We start from the raw sequence: 24,940 nt of genomic DNA, 5'->3' as shown, positions 1-24,940 counted from the left end.
TATTATCTGTGCTAAGTAAACTATGGTTTGGCTTAACATTATATTCTAACTGGGCCAACGTCAAAAGGAAAGGGAAGCTATCCTAGTAGGATAATTTTATTTCAAATAATTCTGGAGAAGGAGGAAGAATAACACAGCTTCTGAACGGAGAGGGGACCAGGCTGCTGATGGCACATGAACTGAATATTCTTTCTGGTGGACAAGGATAATGGTTTTTTTTTGGGGGGGGGCTCACAGCCTTATATCTAAAATTACAATCAACCTTCCCTGGACATGTGAATGAAAATAAAAAGAACCAAAGTTAACTAGGCTTGGCAAACCACAATAAACCACCATGCATATACATTCTGCATTATTTTTCCACAATGCCTATATATCTAATTAAATTATTGGATTATCTCACTAGGTGGTGTCCTACACATACTAAACAATGCCTCTAGGCTGTGGGTGGGTGTTGCAAAGTCTAAGCACAATGTATTAGCTGTAAACAAATGTTAATTCTGACTATGTAAAGTACACAATCTGGATTACCTGCGTGCAGTAAGAAAAGGGCTTCCGACAGGCTGGGCTGCAATGCCTGGTTGTAGCTGGCTGCATCTGAACGGAACAACCCCCTGTAAGGGCAAATGTCAAGAGGTACATTTCAAAAAGAGGCCACAGTGATATATGTGGGGAAAACTTTACTTTGCTGCAACACTGCCTTTGGCAAAAAAAGAAACAAATGCCAGTGCATTCATATCAATTTTGCTGTAAGTCCTAGAAGATTTGCTCCCTGCACTGCAGGCATTTTCCCACCTGGCCTGGGAGGGCAGGGCCCTGACTGAGTCCAGCTACAAAAGCCAAGGCTGCTGAACAGACTCTTGGGTGCGGTGTTATTTAGGGGGCGTTGTTGGGGGAGGGCTGTTGCTGTTGTTGAGGTTACTTTTTTTGTATCTTACTATTTATGTGTAATTTGTTCAGTACGCCTGTCTACTTTGTACTTACATACTTTTGTACACATTGTAAGCTGCCTTATGCATGGCTTTAACTTTGGAAAGGCAGCATACAAATAAAATGAGTTATTGTTTGATATTACTCCTGAGATGCATTAGCCTTTAAATGAAATGAACTGAAGTGACTTTATCCCCCATTGCTCACTAATGGCATTCCCACTTGGTTTTAAAGAGATCATGTTGAGTCTGCCCGCAAATGTGATTCAGCCCTTTGTGAATTTGGTGATAATTCAAACCAGTTCACTATCCATACTGAATCTGAATGCCCCAAGCATTTCTAAGAGGAACAAGGGGGAAGGCTCTAGGGAATGGAGGAATGAATGGTACAGAGATGAAGAAATGGAGAATTAGCTATTCCTACTTGTACTTGTGGATTCTTCTTTTGTCTCTGACATTCATTGTGTTGCCAGTGAAAATGGATATTCCAACTTAAGCACTTATCCTTCAGTTCTGTTAGCATGATTATTATTTGAAACCTGGTCTCTGTACAATATTTGTAAAATGCACATTCCATTAACAACGAAATCAAGTGGGTAAATTAATGGCAGAGTCAGCCAGAGCTAATTGCTTGCTGGCAACTTTCTGCCATGTATGTACCTGCTCTCAAATCATTCTTTATTTGGGTGGGCTGATCCCTCCATGTCATAGTCATTGTGTGTGTGCATATTCCTGCCTGCACTAGGTGGCTGAACTATTATTTTATGTAAGATATTTATAATCTGATTCAATCAACAGGGATTCATGAAGCGGCTGAAAATCAAAAATGAATCACAATTAAACAATAGGAACAACAGCAACTAAAATAAAAATATGACAACTGCCTTATGCCATGTCAGCTCAGTCTTGTATATACTGAATTGAAGTGGCTCTTAAGGGTTCCAAACTGGATACATTCCCAGGCTTACCTGGTAATGGTAGGGATTGAAGCTGGAACCGCTGGTATTGAAAATACTTGCTCCACCACTGAGCTATGGCCTGTCAGCAACAATGAGTCCTATTTTTAAAAAGCTGAAGTAAATGGCCATTGTTTTAATCTATTTCTAAAATACAGCAGGGGTGAAACTAGGTGAACAAATGAGAGAAGGACATTTCAGGTTAAATAGATACTGTGTTCCTCCAAATTCTGGTTCTCAAGAGACCACTAAAATAGCCCTCAAAGAGAATCCCACGTACAGAACATTTCCCTTTCCTCTTAAACAACATCGTCATCATTATCATCACTGTATAAGTCATAGTTCTAGAACATTTCTAGACTGTGTGCAGTAGACTCGAGGATGTCCCTACCTGTGACATTCACCCCATCAGAACGCTGACACCACACTGTGCGTTCATTATCTCGCCAAAGACTCGTTTTCCATACATAATTATAGCACTTCCCTCCTATAGTCCAAACAACAGGGCAACATTAATCAGTTTGCAAGGTAGCATGTATGCACACATTTACAATGTATCCTGTTTTTCTTTCAGATGAAATTCAAAATTTCCTAATAGGCAAACAGTTAGGGCTGTAATTCTATATACACTTAGCAGGGGGTAAGCCCCACTAAGTTCAACTGGCTTATTTCAAAACAAAGGTTTATGGGATTGCACTGTAAATAAATTCTACCAAAACATGCAAAGAGGACACACATGAGGGCATTTGGCCGTGCTCATTGTTTCCCCATTTAGTCCACCCTATTCCCCCCTCTACCATTCACCTGCTATTGCCTTTGAATTTTTTTGGTCATTGTGGGGTGAGAAAAAAGAATGTTTAAAGTCTAATTTCAAGGCATGATTAAACACCAAATACGCAATAATAACAAGATGGTGCTCCTTTCAGGCTGAGTGAGGCGGTAACCTAAGGCAGTTAATTCTGGGCCTCATGAAAGGGCAGGAAATTTTTATTTTTCAAGGAGGGTGAGAGACGCAGGTGAGATATTCTGCCTCATGTGTAAACAACCTGACTGGCATTGAGTACTATGCACCTTGACTTGGGGAGACGTCATTTTCTGTTCTGCCTCAGGCAGCAAAGCGTCTTGGGCTGGCCTTGACAGCAATAACAAAGTAGTGCGAACGCTTCTGTAAAATACAGCGAAAGGGCTGAGCAAGAAACATTCCCTACCGGAGCATGGCCGCGTCTCCAATTCTTGTTCAGGGCAGCTGTCTTGGTTTTCAAAAGACTGAATTATAAACGTTCTTGACCGAGACTGACGACCCATAGTCTCAAAGCTCCTGCCATCTATACACGTTAATTCACAAGAGCTCCACTCTGACCATTCTGTCAAATGACAATCACCTGTGTGTAAGAAGAAGGGGGAAAGAGGGAACTTCTATAGCTCTATTACTTATGTCTCTGAAGGTTTGAACTTGAAATCACGGCAATGCCAGTTGGAACTTAATAGGTAACACTACTTGTTCTGCTATCTCTTATCATTCAAAATCAGATTCTTAAAAGGTTTAGACCATTCACGGTAATGACTTTTTTAAGGTCCAGGGAGACATTTTTCCAGTTAATACACGTTAGGCTGACATCTTGACTATTTTTCTTCTTCTTCTTTCCTGACAGAGGATAATATAACTTGCTTGCTTGAATTCATCTACATGGTGTTTTAGTTAACATTTTACTGCATAGATCTGATATTTGCATCTAGTAAAGTGGCATGAAATATTAAAGTGTAAGGGTCATTGCTGTTGCAGGATGGTAGAGAAAGGTTCTGTTTGGATGCTTAGATCTTGGCTTTACCCAATGTGTTCATCCCTGCCACTGCATTCCCTTATTGGCCTCCCCACCATCTATTCCTTTGGGTTGGGTTGAAGATGGTTCAGTCCCCCATGACTGATGACTCTCATATTCAACTGTTGAGGAACATGGTCTCCTCACAGAAGTGAAAATCACAGCGCCAAGCAGCAAGTGTTGGATTGGGAAGCCCCTCTAGACCCAGGATTGTGGAAAACCATGCCCGATTTGCAATGCAGATATCAGAAAGGAAGGACAATTTGTCACTGAAGCAGAGTAAGGGCTCAATCAAATTCTGAGCATGTGCTAAAAGCCTCACACGTGAAAAATTGTAACATCAGCTTGAAATAAGTCTCATTAGACATAAGTGCAGGGTCACAGTTTGGGAGTATGTGCACACGACTTGTTATGAAAACAATGTGTAGTGATAATTCATATGATGTATCCATTATTTATAAATTTCATCATCACTACTAGTCATAGAATCATAGAATTGTAAAGCTGGAAGGGATCCCAAGGGTCATCTAGTCCAAGCCCCTGCAATCCAGGAATCTCTGCTAAAGAATACCATGACAAATGACCATCCAATCTAGTCATTCTAGATATGTATGCCCATATGACTCACTTGTATGCTATGCACACATTCAGTAAAGCTGAACCATGTAGAACGAAGGTGTGCATGTTCCCAATAGAAGCCTGGGAAGAATCATAGAGAGAACTACAATATTGCTCTAGCTTTGCACAGAATTCTTAAGAACTGTAGGATTGTGAATGCCTTTCTTAATGTGATGGAACTCTAATTAGAAGAGGTTTTACAATATATTATAAACGGGAGAGCATCAATTATGAAAGGGCAATATGTGAAATCAAGAATATTTACTTTGGCTTAAAGGCCAGTCTCTTAAGGGACAAAGACTGCAATCTTATGCACGCTTAACTGGAACAAGCCCCACTGAACACAATGAGATTGTCTTGGAAGTCAAAATGGAATCTGTGTGACTTGCTCCAGAGGAGTCATGTTTAGGACTGGAGATCAAGGAAGCTCAGAGTAGGCTGCAGATAAGCATATTATTAGGCTGCAAATGCGAATCAAATTATAGTGTCATATTGTCTTGCAGAACATGACTATCTTTGTGTGCGCCATTGCAAGGGCAAAACAAAGTCCTCCACAGAGTTTACCTGGGCAAGGCACAGAACACGGAAGCTGCAATGCACCATCTTTAGATGGAAGCTCTCCACACAACGAACTTTCCGCTTGTTTAGATGTTGCCGATAAAGAGCCATCATGTATCATACATGTGAGGTCCCGTACTTGGAATCCGTCCCCGCACTGTCCACCCTAAGAGAAATAATGGAAGTTTATGGTACTAAAATAGCTCTTACTACATTAATAATGAATGCTAAGTATACTGTATAGATCCTGTCTCCTGGAAGCATCCCAGAGCATTTGTAAAGTGAGCAGATTATGTCCAGATGGAAGATGTGGCCTTTCCTATTTCCAGCATTTGCCTGCAGTCCACACAACTGAGAGAGATTTGTTAGGTTACCAAAGAATGCGTATCCAGTACACTCTGAGCATCAGATCTTCAGAAAGTGTCACTTCACTGGAGGCAAAGACAAAGACCAATCCTCTTTGAACTTCTGGAAGACCTAGATGAACTAAAAGCCTAGCTCCATACATTGCTCTATGTGCTAATAAAATTATATGCGAGAAGAAGGGGCTTTGTTCATTTCTCAGAAGAGATGTTAATGGTGACAATTTTATATGTGTCTTTTAAGCATATATCACAACTTTCTCTCTGCCATCGTTTCCCCTGTGCATCATCCAATTATTTTGACATGAAGAAAGCAAAGCAGACCCCATCCTCTCCCACATGAAAAAAATTGAGTGTGGAAAATCAGTTTAAAGTTAAGGCAATATATTGGATCAAATGTTTCAGAAGAAGCATGATCTAAGAGATATAAATGGGGAGAGGGGTGGAGAAACACAGGAGGTATGAAGGCAAAGAGGGCATGCAGGCTGCTGGTGCTGACAAAGCAGAGGTATATATTTTTGAGGCTCCACAACTCACGTCAGCGTTTACATTTTCAGACCATTAAAAAAAAAATCACCCCAAGGAGAAAAGTCACACTCAGCACTTCATGCAACAGCTTTAAACTATACTGTTTCAAGGCCTTTTGAGGTACTGAGACAGACCACATAGTATTCTTAGTGCAAAAGTCAATTTCCTTCGTGGCAGAATTCACTGAAATTAAATCATGCTTTGATCTAGGGTTGCTGCTATAAAAAAGATCTATGACACTCATCCCAGTGCTATTAGAAATGTATGTTCCTTTGGCATTTGCTATTAAATTAGTTTTTAATCAGCTGCTTACTAGCATTTATGATGAATTCGCCACAATTTGATAGGAATTTCCTCCTGTTTTCAGGAATATTAAAATGGCATAGCTCTCTAACCTTAAGAGCATATATTCAGTTGTCTTATAGTTTTGCAGTATGTGGAGAACAGCTATGCACTTTTTCTACCGGCAATGCTAGGAGATCTTCCTATAAGCCAGCACGCAACAGATACCTTGACTTTGCACGGGGACCACTCGCCAATAACCCAGTTGTAGCAGGGCTTTACAACACAGCTTCTGTACTGGGTGAGCTCAGTTGGACAGGGTCTTCCTTCTCCTTGTGCTTGTAGAATTATATATCTGGTACGTAGCATCTGACCTAAACAAGCAGAAGAGGGTTATTCTTAAACTGATCATACACTATATTAGAGAAGTTCTCAGAGTTGCCTGCAGAGGCTCAAATCACATAGGAACTCTGTCCCTTGCAACCTCTGTTGCTGGGAGCAGATGCAACAATTACTGGGGAAGCAAAGGCGCTTACAAAATTCTCTCCCTGACTCACCTGCTGCCACTCCTAAGAGTGGCTGCCACTCTGCCTATGAATCACCATGTAAGGGCTGGCTTTTTCCTCTTATAACAGAGAATAAGAAGCCTTACTGCACATCAAGCTGTGGATCATGCATGTCCCAATGTCATACTCCAGAGTATTTAGCACACCACACACACACACACACACACACACACACACACACACACACAATTCCTTATGCACTTTAATGGAAGTGAAACCTCTACAGTTGGACTAGATGATCCTTGTGGTCCGTTCCAACTCTACAGTTCTATTTTCTATGTGCATTTCCTTTGGGGCAGAAGGATGGAAGAACACCCCCTCCCTCCAAGCTAATGGGGAATCACTGCAAGAAGGCAAAGTCCTGGGCCTGGAGAATATTGCTGGAGCTATAATACCAATGGTGTTGTTGTACTAATGAGAGCATATGAACATTCAGTGTCTGAAGACTGTAATAGGATGTTTCTTGCTTACGTCCCTGGCAGATCTGCCCTCTCCTTCCCTTAATGAGAGCCTCTGTTGGTTACTCAACTTGATAAAGACAGAAAGCCTGCCAGTTTAACACAGTCTTCTGAATTACATGGCTACCATTCAGGAAACTCTTTCCATTTCAATAACAAGCTGTCTTCTAATTGGAATAGTGTAAGAGAAAACATTTCTTCTCTGGGTCGTCCTCTGTGCCTGGGCAGCAGAGGATTAAAAAATGAGATAGCTGATACTTTAATGAATGGCATTCAGCACTATTATTCCAGAAATGGTAACCTAATTTCTTTTTCTATTCACCGAGTTAGGGATATTTCGCTGAAAATAAATAGGTTCTTAATGGAAATTGTAAAAGTGGTTATGGACAGTAATGGCCATTACAATGCTTGCAATTTTTCAGCAACAATGAATGTAATTTGGTCGTAAAACTCAAACTTCATCTGGAGGGGGGAAAGAGGCAGTGGAAACATATGGCAATTGTTACTGTGAAACACAGCACTGCCATAATTATTAATTTTGGGGAATATTCCCCACTACATCATGATTTTGAGATTTAATGAAGTCTATCACATATACAAAGAAATATTCACCAGAAAGTATGCTAAGATATGTTTTAAAATAAACATATGATTAACCTAAAATATAAACAAGGGGGTGACTAAACAAGTTCACCAGCACTACTTTATATTCTGCATTTATATACTTTGCAAGCCATCGTTTTCATTAAGGTTAATTATGAAAGGGGAAATGAGCTTAATAATAAGGATTTTTTGCTTCTGCAATACTTCATTATTATCCACCTTATCTTTATTGATTAACTTGCCATAGAAGAACATGAAAGCAGCACAATATGCTAGTTTGTCATCAGTTCTATTAAGCCTTTGCCTAAAGAGATGGAACTTAAAAATGAGTTTAATTAAGGAAACAGCAAAGCATTTCTATCAGCTGCTACTAATTAACAACACATAGCAGGCATGCTTGGGTGAAGAAACCATGTATCTATCACTATTAAAAATACAGATTCATTTATATTGTAAACTGCCCTGTGATCCTCGAATGAAGGGTGGTATATAGAAATCTAATAATTAGCAGCAGCATAGGTAATAACTCAGACAACAGGGCATTTCATTATGTACATTCTGATATAGCCTGAAGTCCATGGTTTCCCGTTTCCATTTCTTTTCCCTTTTATTAGTGTGATTTCACGACTCATTCTTTTAAAAGTCTGCAAATAAATTTTTTTTAAGTCATTTTAATTGGATTCTTCTGGGAAATTGCATATGGAGTTTGAATGGAAATGCTGCCACAGAACTCAACAAGTTAAGTGGCAGTTTTCAATCTTTGGTAAAGGATTCTTTCTAATGATGGTTACAATTTTGCATATTACTTGGCTTCAGTGGAATTTATGCAGCCTAACCATACATGGGATAATAGCCAATATTATTATTTTACTCATTAGGTTTAGAGTTTTCTCAGGAGCCTTGGTGTTCCACCAGTTTCCTTAGAAATTGACAAAGAACCCCAGCATTTTATACTCAGAACTGTCTTTTAAGTTAAGTCTATTGAGCCAAGATATTGAAAAACTGTTTGAAATTAATGAAGTCCTTTGCTTTTATCCATGCTGTTATTTGCATATCCTTTTGGCAAATTGGGGAAAAATACATAGTTCTTAAATTGTAAATGTTCACCTCCGGGGGGGAAAACACTCTTCTAACAACAGCTGCAACCATCCTATTTGCTAATATGCTAGGGACGCCCTTCTGTCAATCATATTCAAAGTCCATCTTGCCTTGTATTCTGCCTACAGTAGTGGAGAGCTGGCTGTCTTGGGAAGATCATATCTGGAACATTAAGAATCGATTTGTAGCTATCATGGAAAATAGACAATGACTGATCAGCCATCCCACATGAACTTGCCTTATCCATTACTAAAACCATTTAAGCTACTTGACGTCACCACAACTTGTAAATATGAATTCTACAACTTAAGTTATGTGTTGAGTAAAACATTCCTCATCACAGTAATTTGGTTCCATCTGCAAACACCTCTGCTTTTGCACAAGTTGTGAATGAGCAAGTTAAACAGCACAAGCAGCATCCTTCTAGTAGGAAAACAATAACTCCACTGCCCAAATGCCTTTTGGGATGGTGGTGACCCCTCATTCCCATTGCACGGTCAGAAGTAAAAGACACAGTAGTAGAGTGCTGCCATTCCATCAACAGGAACTACTGCCAGTGGCTGAACACCAACAGCACAAGAAGGAAAAATGGGTTCAAGGAATGGGTGGGGAAGACTGGTTCTTAGTTGGAACTCTATTCTTGCACAAAGATCAGATTTGCTACTGATGTTGCCATAACGTTACACTTGCAAAAGAGGTAGCATTTTAGAACACCTTCAATGAGATCAATAGAGTGCCCAAAATAAATGCCCCACCACCATTGCCTTCACTGTCCCCTCCAAAAGGATTCTGGCCACCACAGTATACAATCAAGGTACAGAATGTGGAGTATACAAAGACTGAAATAAGGAAGTTAGATCTCATATATCAATATATGTGTCACTGGGCTGTATCACTGGGTTGTATCCAATGCATAACACTACGGACTCATCCATACTTCTGTTTGTCCCATGCCTAGAAAGCACATCCAAGTGGTTTTCTGCTCTTTAGCTCTAAATCAGAATAAACAGCAATTTGCGGGGGGGGGGGGGATGAATTGCTGTTTGTTCCAACTGCGCACTAAAGAGTGGTTTTCTCCAGGGGAAAACAGTGGGACAAGGGAAGTTGTTACTTAATTAAGGTCACTGAGGAGCATTCTTGCACTGGCAGAATATTGTTGCACAATACAGTGGTACCTCGGGCTAAGAACTTAATTCGTTCTGAAGGTCTGTTCTTAACCTGAAACTGTTCTTAACTTGAGGTACCACTTTAGTTAATGGGGCATCCCGCTGCCGCCGCGCTGCACTGCATGATTTCTGTTCTCATCCTGAAGCAAAGTTCTTAACTCGAGGTACTATTTCTGGGTTAGCGGAATCTGTAACCTGAAGCGTCTGTAACCCAAGGTACCATTGTACTACTTTACAACAAGAACCTGCATCAGCTGGTGTAACTGTTGCACTGGATTTCTTTGTTGTGACTCAAACTCTGCAAGCTGCCAGCGCAAGGCCTCTTGCCCTGTGATGCCATGTCTAGAGAACTAGGATCACATGAATGGAAACATGGTGAGGGGTCACTTTGCATGAACAGCAAACCCCAACAGGCAAGGGCCATGCAGCTTAGATCCCATGGAGAAATAATAACATTATGAAGTTATAAATTCATTTGAAAGGATGTTGTTCCAATGTAAAAAAACTGGCAGATTGGCAGTTTCTGGTGTGCAAATGAAACTTGTTCCTTTGTTTTGTTTTGTTTTGTTTACTTTGCTATCAGTTTGGCACTGCTTTGCAATGATGGCATAAGCACATGACGGCATAGTGGACCCATGAGATCACCTTGTGTGCCAAAGGCTTTTGGGATCCCTAGCTGCACCACCACCTGAAATATTTCCCTAAGAGCTATTTTTGATCAGAAAAAAACCTCACAGGTCCGCCCTGTTCTTCTTGGGTTTGTCTCTTCTCTGCCATCATCTTTCTGTACATACTATAAATAAATCATTACACAATGAAAGCAGTGAGTGACTCAGGTTTAAAAGGAGTTTTCTGAAAGAGACAGCCTCCCATGGGATTATCTGTGTATGTGGAATCTATAAGTTCAGTTCATGTTCACCACCACTCTGCTGCTCTTCCTATATTCTAGTAACATCTAGTGGCAGCAAGAACGAAGGGGGGGGGGAGGGAAATGTTTTCCTTCTTTCTGACTATTCTCAGCACTGAAACCTGTTGCCTCGACCTTGGTTTGAAATAAAGGCTCTCTTTGGACACATCACCAGCATGAGAAATGTGGAGCAATTGTAAAGACTCTAAACTACTATGTCCTAAACATTGAACTTTGAAAATTGTAATTTTGTGTTGGTGGGAGAAATTGCAAATAAAAAACATTAAAAGAATCACAATATGTGGAGGTGGGGAGCCCTAATATTTGAACTGGTTTAAGTGCCCAGTGTAGCTACACTTCCTGCTTTTATATTAAATAAACTATACCAAAACAATATTTTGGACATCATATCAGGGCATTATTGACCTGCAAGATTAGGATTCAGATGCATCAAGAATCTGGAGGGTGTTTTCATATATTCAAACATAGAAACTAGTAATATTGATATGGGCAAGTATTTTTCTTCCTGTGCCCAAGAAGCAAATTAGGCTTCTTGCTACCAGTAGTATGGTGTATATTATTGTGTGCCTCAAGACATTCCCACATACAGGAACGAAAAAACCATCAGGCCATTGAGAATTGTTTATAGTTTGTTTATTGCATTTATATCCCATCTTATCTCCAAGGAGATCAAGGTGGTGTGCATGGTCCTCTTCCTTCTCCTATAACACCACAAGAACCCTGTGAGGTAGGTGGTGCTGAGAGGCAGTGACGGGCCCAGAGTCAGCCAGTGAGCTTCATGGCTGAGTGGGGGTTTGAATCTTGGTCTCCCAGGCCCTAATCCAACAATCTGTTGCAGAACAAAATATGATTGCTGAAGTTCTGCATGTAAACGCCTAACTATGCATAGAAATCAATCTCCTCGGAAACTGAACAGGATAACCCACAAGGAACTATAATGCTTGTCTGTGGTTAAAAAATGCCAATCCAGAACAACCTGCATTTACACCTAGAAAGTCTACATCTCTTATCTTCCACAGCTGAAGTTAAAAAGTTTTTCATGTTTTAAAGGCAGCAGTAGCTTGAGGGTCTTGCTGATTTCTCCTCAAATGGAACAACTGACCAGCTGCCTCAGTATTCCTGTGGAATTCCTGCGGACCTTTTCAACAATGTTTTAATTTTGAGTTAATTACCTTATAGTCATTTGAAATATGCACATTTTGCATTTGCATTGTTAAAACATTGGGCTACATGTAGCGCTAAGGAGATTGTTCCATCAGCACAAGCTGTTTTGCGTTCCCAATGAATGATTCCCCCCTTCTATTCTGAGGGTTCTCCCAACCCTCCGAAGCAGATTTTGGGGGTGAGCTATGAAGGAGAGGACAGGAGGAAGTCACATTGCACCATAGCTGTCAACTTTTCCCTTTTTTAAAGGCAAATTCCCTTATTCTGAATAGGATTCCTCACAAGAAAAGGGAAAAGTTGACAGCTATGCATTTTGCTAGTGTGAATTGCTGATATGCCTTTTACATCAATGCTTATATGAATAAATATTCATCTAACAGTATTACAATGAGTAAAAAACACACACTGAGAGCTAATGTACAGCTACAGAAACATCTCATATTTTACTTTAAATGGGCTGCATAGACCTGGGCTGGACACACACACACACACACCGAAAATTCTGTTGGTCGAAAGCTATAGAAAGAAATCAAAACGTTTTACCACCAGTCACGGAAAACACCTCCCACCTGTAGTGCAGCAACAGGAGCAAATCATATTTTGTGTAGCGTTCCATAACATAAAGCCTGAACTGAAAACAACTGGAGCAGTCCCATGGGTCACTAAAATATATCACCATGGTATAAACTTTATACCATAGTTTGTGAAATGATGTATATGACAGAGGTGCTGTGGGCATTGGTGTTGATAACAGAAACTGAATATGACTATCTTTCATTTTCCAAAGGTGTTTATTCCAATTTATTTCCATTGTGCTTCTTGAAGAGGAAAAAAAAGTCTCACACCAAGTCTGATTTGGGCAACAGACTTGCAGATGTAATGAAAAATCCCAGCTTCACATCTGCAGCAAGACTCAATTATATATTGCCCCTGCTTAAAGAGGAGACACATGATATCAAATGCACCACTGCCTATATTACAGTGGTACCTCGGATTAAGTACTTAATTTGTTCCAGAGGTCCGTTCTTAACCTGAAGCTGTTCTTAACCTTAAGCACCACTTTAGCTAATGGGGCCTCCCTCTGCCGCCGTAGCACAATTTCTGTTCTCATCCTGAAGCAAAGTTCTTAACCCGAGGTACTATTTCTGGGTTAGTGGAGTCTGTAACCTGAAGCGTATGTAACCTGAAGCATATGTAACCCGAGGTACCACTGTATTATGCACAAGATATGGGAGCTCTTCCTTTATGTATTGGCAGCATCTGAATATCCTTATGACTTTTGGACAGAAGATGAGGAAGTCTGTCCATTGTCTGCCTCAGAGCAACGTCCACCTCAATGAGTGAGGCTGCTGCTAAGGTCATTAACTTTGTAGCTGGCATGCTGTATTCTGCGAATCACCATCCAGTAAGCTCTAGAGACCTCACCACAGATAAGGTCTGCAGTCCCTTACTTCACACCCTCTGCAGGAAAAGGGCTGTCACTAAGAGAGTACATGTGGAAGAAAATCACCTTCCCCTCAGTCCCTTCTTCTAGCCTGTCTCTGGATCTAAGCCTATGTAATTTCATAACCTTGTGATCAGAAACGGAGCATTTATTATTGATGGTGTGCTTTATAGTATATTTCTATTCTAAGAAACGTAGATAGAACATTGACGGACGGTTACCTGCAAGGCCACACGTATGTGAACATTCTGACCAGGCGGACCACTCAGAGAACTGGCAGCTGACGACACATTCCACAAGGCAGTCAACAACCATTTGTGCAGGGGTTTCCAAATTTAGCTGTAAGCAAACAGAGACTGAGTTACTTGTCACCGGTGGCTGGGAAGGAATGAAAAATGCTTCTAGCTTTTAGCAAGCCAACACCCATCTAAACGAATTAAGGTGGCTTACTTGGGTACGCCACCCCCCTCATAGGTGTTCCAGTTATGCCACTAACCGCACCTGGACTGTGTGGTCACAATGTAGAAACACTCTTGCTGTGAAATCCTATACATGTCTACTCAGAAGTAAGCCCCATGGACTTCCAATGGGGCCTATTCCCCATGTGGTCACAGCAGGATTATAGAATTGTAGATTTGGAAGGGGTCACCAGGGTCATCTAGCCCCTCCCCCCCAGTGCCAGAAATGTTCCCAACATCAGGCTTGAACCCACAACCCAGAGATTAAGAGTCTCATGCTCTATTGATTGAGCTACTAAGTGGGGAAATTGTGGCCTTCCAGATGTGTTGGGCATTGGTTCTCATCCATCCCAGCCAATATGGTTAATGAACAGTGATGAGGAGAATTGCAGTCCTCTACCCTGGCTTTATAGCCTTGTACTGTATAATTCATGTGTGTGTTGCATCCACCTTGCACATTGCTTTCAAAGACAAGAACAGTGGCAAAACCTTTGAAAGACCACTTGCTAGTCACTCCTGCATCTAATGAAAAGAACAAGAAAAAAGCCAATTGTGTAACACGGGTGTAGGCCTAAATTTTTTCCAGGTTTTGCCCTAAATGTGTCTTTCTTGGGTTTTGGATCCTGAATTCTTCATTCCTACACAGGCTACAAATGAAGATCCTAGGACTTCAATGAAACCATATCTAGAAGATTCAGAATATCGAGCTGCATGGTAACCAGACAGCAGCAAGAGGAATAAATAATTACAAAGAAAATTTCAACTCATTTAATGAGACAGATGAGATTTTTTAAAAACCAAGCTTTGCTGGAAAGCCAGATTCTGTCCTACATGGCACATCCTACTGATGCACACCTGCACTAGTGAAACCTCACCTGCTCACAGTAGGTCATAGCCACGACTTTCCCATCACTCCGAACACAGCTCAGAAGGCGATTCCTAATCCCTTGTCCACAGGTTGCATTTTCATTTAGCTGGCATGTGCTCCAGTCTATAAGAAACGTCAGCATTTAGTTATGCCATCAACTGTTGGAGAAATCTTTAATTTCTAAGCTTGATGAAACTATATTTGCTTGATAGGAGCATATAGAAGTCAAGGAAAGAGGTTATTATTATTATTATTATTATTATTATTATTATTATTATTATTATTATTAAATTATGCCTAGTCACCTATGGGCAATCTGAAGTGCCCCTGAAAAATAACATCCCCCCTGAGTATACTGCAAATTGTCCAGTGGTGATAAAATGTAGGATTTAAAAGCAGTCCATGCATTATCAAGTTCTAGACTGTCCCCTGGATAATAAAGTTATAACCATTTTCTGAAGTGTTACTGCTTCAAAGCAAAGCTTGTCACAACCTCCAATTGAATTTTGTCTGACAAAGCAAGCCATGTTTCATTCTAAAAAATAAAGTGCTTTTGAAACATTAATGTCTTCTTCAAGCCAGTGTAAACAATTTAAAGAGGCTGTTGATCTTCACTGTATCATTCTGCAAAGGTAATGTTGAAAATGACTACAAATCATAAGTAATTGGAAGTCTCTTCCATCTTCAAAGTGTAAGTAAAAAGATTATTCATCAAGGTGTTGTGCTTTTGCCTCTCAATGGTCTTTAAAATGTTCAGTTTGTATGGATGGATGGATGTGTTTTCCATGCTGGTTACCAGAATATGAAAATCAAGACATATTCTTTCCTATTGACTTATGAAGAATTTTCTAAACATACACACAACTTCATAGCTAACTTCACACCAAATTAGATGTAAAACTCTTGCATATGTGGCATTCCCCATTCATTTCAGTGGTGGAGAGTTGTCTATATACACCTTATTTTGCCTGCACAGAGATTACCCAATGTTACAATGAATGGAAAAATCTAGTTACAGATAGGTAGCCGTGTTGGTCTGCCATAGTCAAAATAAAAAAAAATTCCTTCCAGTAGCACCTTAAAGACCAACTAAGTTAGTTCTTGGTATGAGCTTTCGTGTGCATGCACACTTCTTCAGATACATCTGAAGAATCTGAAGAAGTGTGCATGCACACGAAAGCTCATACCAAGAACTAACTTAGTTGGTCTTTAAGGTGCTACTGGAAGGAATTTTTTTATTTTGGAAAAATCTAGTACTGGATTTTGATTCTGCACTCTATGCATGGGAGTGGTTTTTGCACTAGGACATCAAGTTTTGCTTCTACTGAATTTATCAAGAGGGGATGGTTTCATTTGCTTCTATGCTGTTACATGCCTATCTCTATGGAGAGAGTGCACCAAAGTGATACACAGCAATGATACTAAGGTAAATGCTACTGAAATATAATGTTTTGTAAAAGCCCTAATGGAACACTTTCCCCATTTTTTGAATCACCAGCAAAATCCTTATTTAATGGTCAAAGTTGGACATTTGAATTTTGCCTCTGCATAAACCTTTACAACCCACTTAGGACTCCCCCCCCCAAAAGGAAAACTTAAACAAAAATACTCCTATTTTATTTTGTCTGCAGTTCTTACTTCAGGACAAAAACTCGACAAGCTTTGTGGGGACTTAGCCTGCTATTTCCACCCATACCACAGTCTTGAACCACATCAATGCCCTCGACAGCTGCCATTTAGAGACACTTGCACATACAAATATACATAATATGTTAACATAATATGTTATTTTGAACTCAGTAAGACTTATCTTTAAGTAAACATGCATGCCATTGGGCTGTAAGAAGACAGTAACTGAAAACACAGGTAAAAACAGAACTGTAGCTAATGACTTTTAAATGCAGGCAAGCTTCTAAATGTTTCCTGGACACATGCATATATTTTTAATTGGTTTTCCCCCCATAAAGTGTGTTTCAGGGTCCAAAGTACTTTGTTTTTCCAAAGCTTCAAAAAACGAACATCTAAATAAAGATGGTAGACAATCTATATGCCTCGTCGAAAAGCAAGGACTTGGCATAAGTCACCTAACAAGCCTTAGGTTCTCTAATGCTCAACCACTTTGCCATCACCTCTCTCCACTTCAGATACAGGCATAGCACTAAATTCTGTTCCAGCAAAAGTGAAGGGTTCTTACCTGTTAAATTGTAGTGAAACTGAAAACAATTTTGATTCAGGACACACGGTCGCATTTGTGAACCATCAGGGCAGGTCTTGGGATTTAAAGGAGACCTCAGTACATGCCGAGTCCGTATTTGCATTATATTGGGGTCACATGGCTAGGGGGGGAAAGAGTTAAGATAAAGATTACCTATATGTTAAAAGATGTGTATTTGAATTTCTGTTAGTAGATCTTGAGTGATTTCCTAAGTAGAGGGAAAGGACTGTGTTATACCAGCTTGTGAACAGTCAATGGGATATTCTCTTGTATTCCCCATCAAATCTGCTCATCAAATTCTCTAGCAATGGGAAAAAATGCTACATCTGTTCTCTTTCATCAACTTACCATGCTATACTAGAGAAGGACTGGAATTCCTGATGGTATTAGATCAGGCACCCCCAATCTTGACCCTCCACATGTTTTGGGGCTGCAACTCCCATCATCCCTAGCTAACAGGACCAGTGGTCAGAGATGATGGGAACTGTAGTCCCAAAACATCTGGAGGGCCAAGTTTGGGGATGCCTGTATTAGATGATGTCTGCCTCAGAAAACATCTCCCATCATTTTCAAAAATCAGTAAGAAGTCACATTTCTATAAAAGGCAGACAGCAATAGAACACACATATTTTTTTAAAAAAGAAATAACAGCCTTTTAGAGTAAAAGAAAATTGGATGTAGATTTATTGAAAAGTAATGTGTGTTAGAAGTTGCAAATATGTTCCAACCCGATCAGCAGGAAGACAATAGACTCAAATCAAGTTCCATTGACCACTGACCCTGTTAAACAAATCAAATTCATTCTCTCATTGCATGTGCCTACTTTATCTAGCAATGAATAAATGTAAGCAAAGAACCATTAGATTGGAAGGAGCCAGAACTCTAGCTATTACAACCATTACCATTAAAATGATACACTTTTCCTACTAAGTAAATGAGGAACCAGTAAACCTCCCCAGTTAAGGCTTTCTTCAGGAGATGAACCAAGAAAGAGAAACTGAGACATGAAACTTTCACATGGGTGTGGTTGGGGGGAAGGCTGGCAGACTGAACATGTCATACTGTTACTGATTTAACGTACATAAAGTTCAACTAATAGTTTCTTAAACTCATAAATAGATGAATATTGCAAGCAGAGAGCTATGGGTGTCAGACCATATGTGGTGCCCTTGGGATTGCGGCTTGAATGAAATGGGAAGAATCCAGTTCTTTTCGTTACCTTGAGAGAGGGTATGTGGAGAAGGTGTAACCTATCTCATTATATGGCACTCTCTTCAACAAAAGCAGCAACCCTAACACACTGAAAAGGAAGTTAAGATGCATCAAACACAGTCAGAATTGCTTCCAAGCAACCTGTACAGAATTTCTGCTTCCTGCTGCTACTATTGCAATCAAACATGCCAAGAAATGGAGAATTCTTTGTGATTGCTGTATACAAAATATTAAGCTGATTGTGTTGTTAAACATGGTTATGCCTCAGAGTACCTTGTTGTAGGATGAGACATTTTGCAGATGACCCCTTGACTGGTCATGAGAGATCCTGCCCGTCGGCTGGGGTAAGAAGATGAGGAATGCAACATGTCCCTGTCTGCCCCAGGACACAATTGCATGGGGACCTCTGAGCAGCGGCCAAGTGAATAGGCAGCAACTCCAGTAGTTCAATAGCTTTTCAGAAGCTCATAAAGGGCAATTATGTCAGCATACACTTGTAAGTGTCTTAACCCACTACACTCCATCATGATGGTAGTGACACTGGGGCTAATGGGGGTTACTTAAGTGATTAAGAATGGCAGAATTATGCCATAAAATAGTGGCAAATTCTAGACCGTTTGACATCAGCAGCAGCACTGTTATTGATTCCAAGTGAAGTGAAATGAGACAAGCGATGAAGAGTAGAGCAGGGGAGAGATGCTTCTAAATACTGAAATAAAATCCACATAAAAAGTTTAGTTAGATAGCCTTGATTATATTTAACTGATGGTAATGAGCTTGTGCCTGCTCACTGGGTGGGGAGAAAAGAAATCAAAGGACTTTTTTTTTAAGTGCCATGAGCTGGGCAAGTACTGTAACAAGAACAACACAAATCCTCTCTCCCCCACCCCCCAAATATTGAGGATTCTTTCAGCAACGTCCTTCCATAAATCACATTGAGGGTTCTATTTTTCCTATTTAAAAGCTCATTAACTACAGAGGCAGAAGTGTTATTTTTATTTATTTTTTTAAAGAGCGCATGCTTTTATTGCCTTGTAGCTGTCATCGAAGGCAGAACTTGAAAAGAAGAGACAGGCAGAGTCAGAGGATGAGAACAGACTCATTTTTCCTCCTGAATATTCAGCTTAAGGCTTGAGCCATTACAGCTCAGAAGTTAAATTCTGCTGTGGCTTTAGCCCAATATACTTCTGGCACAGCTCCAGCTGACTGCAGTGCATATATTTCTGCACCCTACCATATAAGAAAAGCGAGACAGACAACAGAGGCTGGTTCCAAGTGTTGGATAGCTCTTGGAGAGCTGCCAGGGGAGATGGAGCCCCCTGTTCTCCCAGAGTTAAGCAAATGCCATCAGGCGCTTACAGTTATCTATCACCTTGTGGTATAATTTCACACAGAAAGGAACCTTATTGAAACCTCTGCTGCTACCTGGGGTATGGTCACCCAGATACATCTAAGGTAAGCCATTACTCTTAATTACCTGAAAACTAATCCCATTGCAAAGTGTTTACGAATCGTTTATTACCTTTCATGCAATTAATCTGATTGTTTGTCCTTGCAGGCAAGAACTGTAGCATAAATGATTTGCCAATAAAAATCAAAGAGAAGTATCTCGCTAGGTGCTCCCAATTAAAGCTCTACTGCATTTGCTTTGCTTTGTTAAAATCAATCATCGTGCTGCAGGAAGGAGAGAGGGCCCAGCTGCTGAATGACCACTTCTGGCTTCTTTAGCATGAAAACATGCACTGACAACTGTTCCATGGAGAAATACAAAATTCAAGGAAAAAGAGCAAATCAGAAAAAAATAAGACAACACAATCTCAACATTTAAAACTGAAAAATAGAAAGACTAAAAGCCAAATAGATCCATGTTCCTGGCAGAAGACAAAGGGCACTCCCCACAAAAGTGTGTTTGAGTGTGTGTGAGAGAGAAAACACACATAGGGAACAGTTGCTCCTTCTGAAGACCCCAAGGTGGGGCAGGACAGGTGAAAAACACCTTGACAGTGAGGCATAGTCGCTAATGGTTTGCAAGGCGAGTGCCGCCTTTGAACAAAGTTGCTTTCCTGCTCTTTAGGTGTGTCTGGTGGTAGCTTATTACCATCAGACACAGGAAGTGGGGAGAAATTAAAACACACTAACAATGCAACACTTTCTGAATACCATCAGTAAAATAAACAACACTGGCATCCTTACTAGGCCTGTTACTGGGGTTCCAGGAAGAATTATGGAACCTCAAAAAAATTTGCCTGCACACCTGCATTTCTCTATATGCTAGAGAGCCAAACATCATGAAGTAACCTTCAAAGAAGTGAGAGAGCTTGTGGGAAATCTCCAAGTGCTACTTCAAATGTGGATTTTGATATACATTTGGATCTCATGCTTAAGCATACAGTGACTAGTTTTAATATCCCAGTTTGTTTTGGGGTGCAAGTAACTGAGCAGAAATATTGGGGGGAAGCCCTATTCATTTAGACATGGAACATGCCAAGTTTAACTGTAGGGTGGTAGTGGTAGTGGTCACAGGGCTATGTGAGTCTCATCACCAATGTGCCTAACAGGTGTGCTCCCACCACCTGTGCATTCGGCACATGTCTAAAGGGACTCTCTGTGTGTGCCAATGCATTGTTTGTTGTTACCTTACATTCATATCCCACTTTTATTCTAGCATAGAACCCAGGACACTGTACGTGTGACTCATCCAGACACTGACCAGATCCAGACCTGTTTACTCATGAGTCTTGAGACTACACACTGGAGCCACATGCACTGCAGCTCGTCTGCAGAAGAGGACTTCCCTGGTCCTATCAAAGCCACCATATTGAGTAGCTCCACATTGGTACATGCAATGATCACCTTTTCATGCATGAACATGATGTGTTGCCAGCTACCTCAATTAATTAGTCATGTTTTACCACACATACACTGCAAGATTTAACACAGAAATATGTTTGGGGACCAAATAGACAAAACACCAGGAGTACATTTGTGAGGAAAGAGATCTACCTAAAAATGCTGTGTTTTGTTGTGTACAGTACTATCTAAATACCTTCTCTGTGAGCAATCTGTAATTCTTCTCTGTCTAGTTTTTCACACAGCCCTCTCAACTGTTGGCTACAAAGGTTGTAGAATGCTCACTGTCCCTGCAATTTATTGGAATGCTTGCATATGGAACCAGGAACATGATGTTTAACAAGCTATTCATAATGAAATGTGCAAGTCAAGGCTTGTGCTGCAGAAAATGCTTTTGCAGAGAAGGGATTTGACCACTTCTAACTGCTTAATGAACCATACAAAACAATCTGCATGCAGATGTGAACACCCCAGTGTAACAATTTTATAAGCTATTTACAACATGAGCTCTGTTTTTTTAACAAATAAATAAATAAAAATAGATCCACAGTCAAATCTATAATGGCATTTTGAACTTTCCTGGGTCCCAGCAAAAAGCAAATCTTACCCAAAGGACATGTATATATGTGTGAGACAGAAAATCTATTCATATTCAGGCTTTTCAGTGTCACTATATAACATTTATTAATATTTTGTTTGGCCAAGAGTGGACTAATATTAATACTTTTGCAATCTTCATGAAAAAAATTGTGCTTTATTACATGTCAATTGCAGTTACAGTCACTTACATAGAAGTAGCTTCCACTGAAATGAATGAAACATACTTCTATTCAAGAGCTTTGGATAGTGTCTGTTTTGCTTGCTTATTGATGTTCTTTTAATTTGTATATTTGCCCATCAGAAATTATTCCCTGGGGAGCTTACAAAAAATGTAGTAACAAAAATGCAATATATCATGATTAAAAGAAAAAAGAAAAACACGTAGAATTCAATGCCAAACTCTCCCAACTGTTCTTTCTGCACAGACATTGCAACTTGCTAGATCAAACAATCCCATCCCTACTTCCTCCACACACTGTTCTGGGGGTTCTCCTTACCCTCCCCCTGGGACAATTTCAGGGGCTGTTTGGAATAAGTCGTGGAAAGCCCCACTATTAAGATTTAGGTAGGTATACATATGACAAGAGGCGATCTTTCATGTAATCTGGTCCCAGGACAAAGACTCTCCTCCCTGCAAGAGAGGGGAGTGGTTGTGGCCGGGAGCCGGACTCCGCCTCAAGCAGGGGGCGTTTGCTCCCTGCCTCCCACTCACCTGGCTGGCGCCCATGCCCTCGGTCAGGCACCCAACCAGGTGCCTTCAAGGGGGTGTGTACAGCAGCCTAAATTGCTGCGGTGCCAGCCTCCAGCCCTCACTTTTTATCGTCCCGTCGCGAGTCACCCACCCTCCACTCCCTTAGAGCAGGGTTTCCAGTTTTCTTTTGGCCTTGCTATGGACCTTAGGTTGGTCGCCCTGGTTGTCCGGGGGGCCTGGTAGGAATTTTTCCATTTGGCATTAGGCCTTTTGGTTTCTTCGCCTACCTCGTAGCAATCGTCACAACTTTCGTGGTATTGGTGGGTAGGTTAGGCATTGGAATAATGTGTTGTGGTGTCAAAGGGCTAGGTGTGGCCATCGCCTGCGCCTTCAATTTTTGGGTATTCCGTTAAAGGAATCCGGCGGTCGTGTATTCTGTTCGATGCCTGCTTGGCGGGAGGCCATGGCACGACCCTCGGTGACAGCAGGGGAGAGCTTATAGTTGGATTAGCATCAACAGGCTCCACTTACTGGTGAATAAACCCCTTTTGTTTTTTTAGACTCACCCCTCTCCGAGTGGGTGGAGTCAGCTGACGTAATCCAATGCCTAAGCCAATACCTTTTCACTTGCTGTAATCAATAAAGTTGTGGCCTTTTCTTGCCCATTAACGTTATATCACGTGTCCCTGTGTTTCATTCCACTGTGCGGGGTTCGGGTCCTCGAACCACAACCACATTTTATAGGACTGTGCACATGCATATACAGCTTGTGTTGAAGAAGTACCTAGGTGTGTGGTAAATGTCTTACAAAATACTTCTAATAGTGAACGTGTATATGTATGTGTACACACACACACACAGCCCAATGCTATTCCTCTGAGGCAGTGAAAGAACTCTAGAAATACATTACAGCAATCTTTCCTTTTGGATCAATGCTAGGTTTTATCCTCAGTGCAAGAACCCCAAAGCTATTGGTTAGCATGTTGCTGCATTTTCTTCAGGGAAAGAGAAAAGGCTGGAATCATAGATCTTTGGGGATTATAGGAGCCATAGAGACCATGGTTCAGCCTTTCCCAAGTTAGCTGGGGTTGATGGGAGTTGTAGTCCCACATCTCTGCAAGCCACCAACCTAGGGAAGGCTGCCGTAAGCTTTGACTGCCGTAATTGAGCATGAGAGAGGCATAGAGGTTTCCTGGGAAATGTTTCCAAGAACAGGATCATATTGCAGCGTAAGTGTCGCATCAGTTCCTGTGACAAACCTAGAATCACAGAATTTTAAAGTTGGATGTACCACGAGGGTCATCTAGTCCAACCCCTTGCAGTGCAGGAATATTTTGCCCAAGGTGGGGTTTGAACACATGACCTTGAGAGTCTTATGCCCTCCTGAGTATACTATTTTTGCTGTTTGTTTGTCTGTTCCAGTGCCACAGCCATTCAAATGGCTCTGTAAAAGTGATATTTAAGAAAATGAATTAAGCTACTAATCTCGTTTCAGTTTGGAAAAAATCAGATTTATGACCCAAAATACCCAGGGGATGCAGTAAAAAAACAAAAAACAAACCACTGACATGTGAACCTGTCTCTTTCTTCTGCTTTCAGAGTCATCCATCAAATAAGATATAAGGATATAAGGAACTTATATCTGATTTATGAAAATCTAAACCTACTTGATATGCATATAAGTCCACGAAGCTGCGGCTGATCCACAAGGAACAGAAGCATTTCTTCTTTCATTCTGTTCCTTGTGCTATAAATTTACATAATTAAATGAACTGTTATCAAACCCTCCTGAATTAACTACTGTAAATGTTAACAGTTGCTGAGAACAAGGAGGCCACTCAGATCTGCTATTGGGGTTATCAATTGTTGCAAGCAAGAAAGCTGACAGCTGATGCAATATATCTGAGATAATTATTTCAGGGACTTGTAGCGCAACTTGCATATTAAGCTCAGTTTAAGAATGCTTTGACGAATTCAACTGAAGTCAATTAATTACATTTCCAAGTCAGATGAAGACGGAGTCAGGACACGACAGGTACTGCTATGTTACTTCAATGGTGAATATTTAAGGGGAGATGATAGCCTTTCAGTTGTTTGTGAAGAAGAAGCAATCAAGTGATGATGTGTGAACACACCGTTGTCACTGGAATTAATATGAAGCCTCTGAAGAAAAAGGTGCTTTACTTTAATTTGCCAGTGTTTATTGAAACAGACAAGACATGAATCCAGTCTGGATAGAAGAATTCCCCAGCTGGTCCTTTGGTAGGAAGAAGGAAATGGAATATTTGACTAGATTATAAATAATACAAGAAACAACTATACTAATGTGGCACAGGTAGGGCCAAGAGGGATGATATGTTAAATGTGTGTATGAATTTGATGCATCTGATTTTTATTATTTAAATAGCAAGAGTGTAAGGCCCTGATAGGGCTGTAACTGGTCACATGAGGAAAGGGCATTTATCCCTTTCTCCACTTGACCCAATCTTTAACCATCAGAGTCCCAAACCTTCCGCACCACCCTAAATACTAAAATTCTGTAACTGAGCAGTTGTAGAGAAGAAAA

The 24,940-nt window shown here is 40.6% G+C and overlaps 1 protein-coding gene across 4 annotated transcripts in view; it reads right to left on the bottom strand.

Moving 5' to 3' along the window:
* The window catches only part of THSD7B (thrombospondin type 1 domain containing 7B), a 413,810-nt gene that overhangs the window by 8,434 nt on the left and 380,436 nt on the right, over positions 1 to 24,940 (bottom strand). For all 4 annotated transcript variants that reach the window (XM_083493189.1, XM_083493188.1, XM_083493191.1 and 1 more), the window contains 8 exons: positions 17,001 to 17,142; positions 14,814 to 14,929; positions 13,702 to 13,819; positions 6,282 to 6,427; positions 4,888 to 5,047; positions 3,094 to 3,267; positions 2,277 to 2,372; positions 532 to 614 (listed from right to left, as the gene is read on the bottom strand). In XM_083493189.1, coding sequence (XP_083349315.1) covers positions 532 to 614; positions 2,277 to 2,372; positions 3,094 to 3,267; positions 4,888 to 5,047; positions 6,282 to 6,427; positions 13,702 to 13,819; positions 14,814 to 14,929; positions 17,001 to 17,142 — 1,035 coding nt within the window. The remainder of the gene's footprint in view (positions 1 to 531; positions 615 to 2,276; positions 2,373 to 3,093; positions 3,268 to 4,887; positions 5,048 to 6,281; positions 6,428 to 13,701; positions 13,820 to 14,813; positions 14,930 to 17,000; positions 17,143 to 24,940) is intronic.

The sequence above is a fragment of the Podarcis liolepis genome, assembly GCF_965112155.1.
Source record: "Podarcis liolepis genome assembly, chromosome: 1".
In the NCBI taxonomy this organism is placed as follows: Eukaryota; Metazoa; Chordata; class Lepidosauria; order Squamata; family Lacertidae; genus Podarcis; species Podarcis liolepis.
This window is presented reverse-complemented; position numbering and strand designations above follow the sequence as displayed.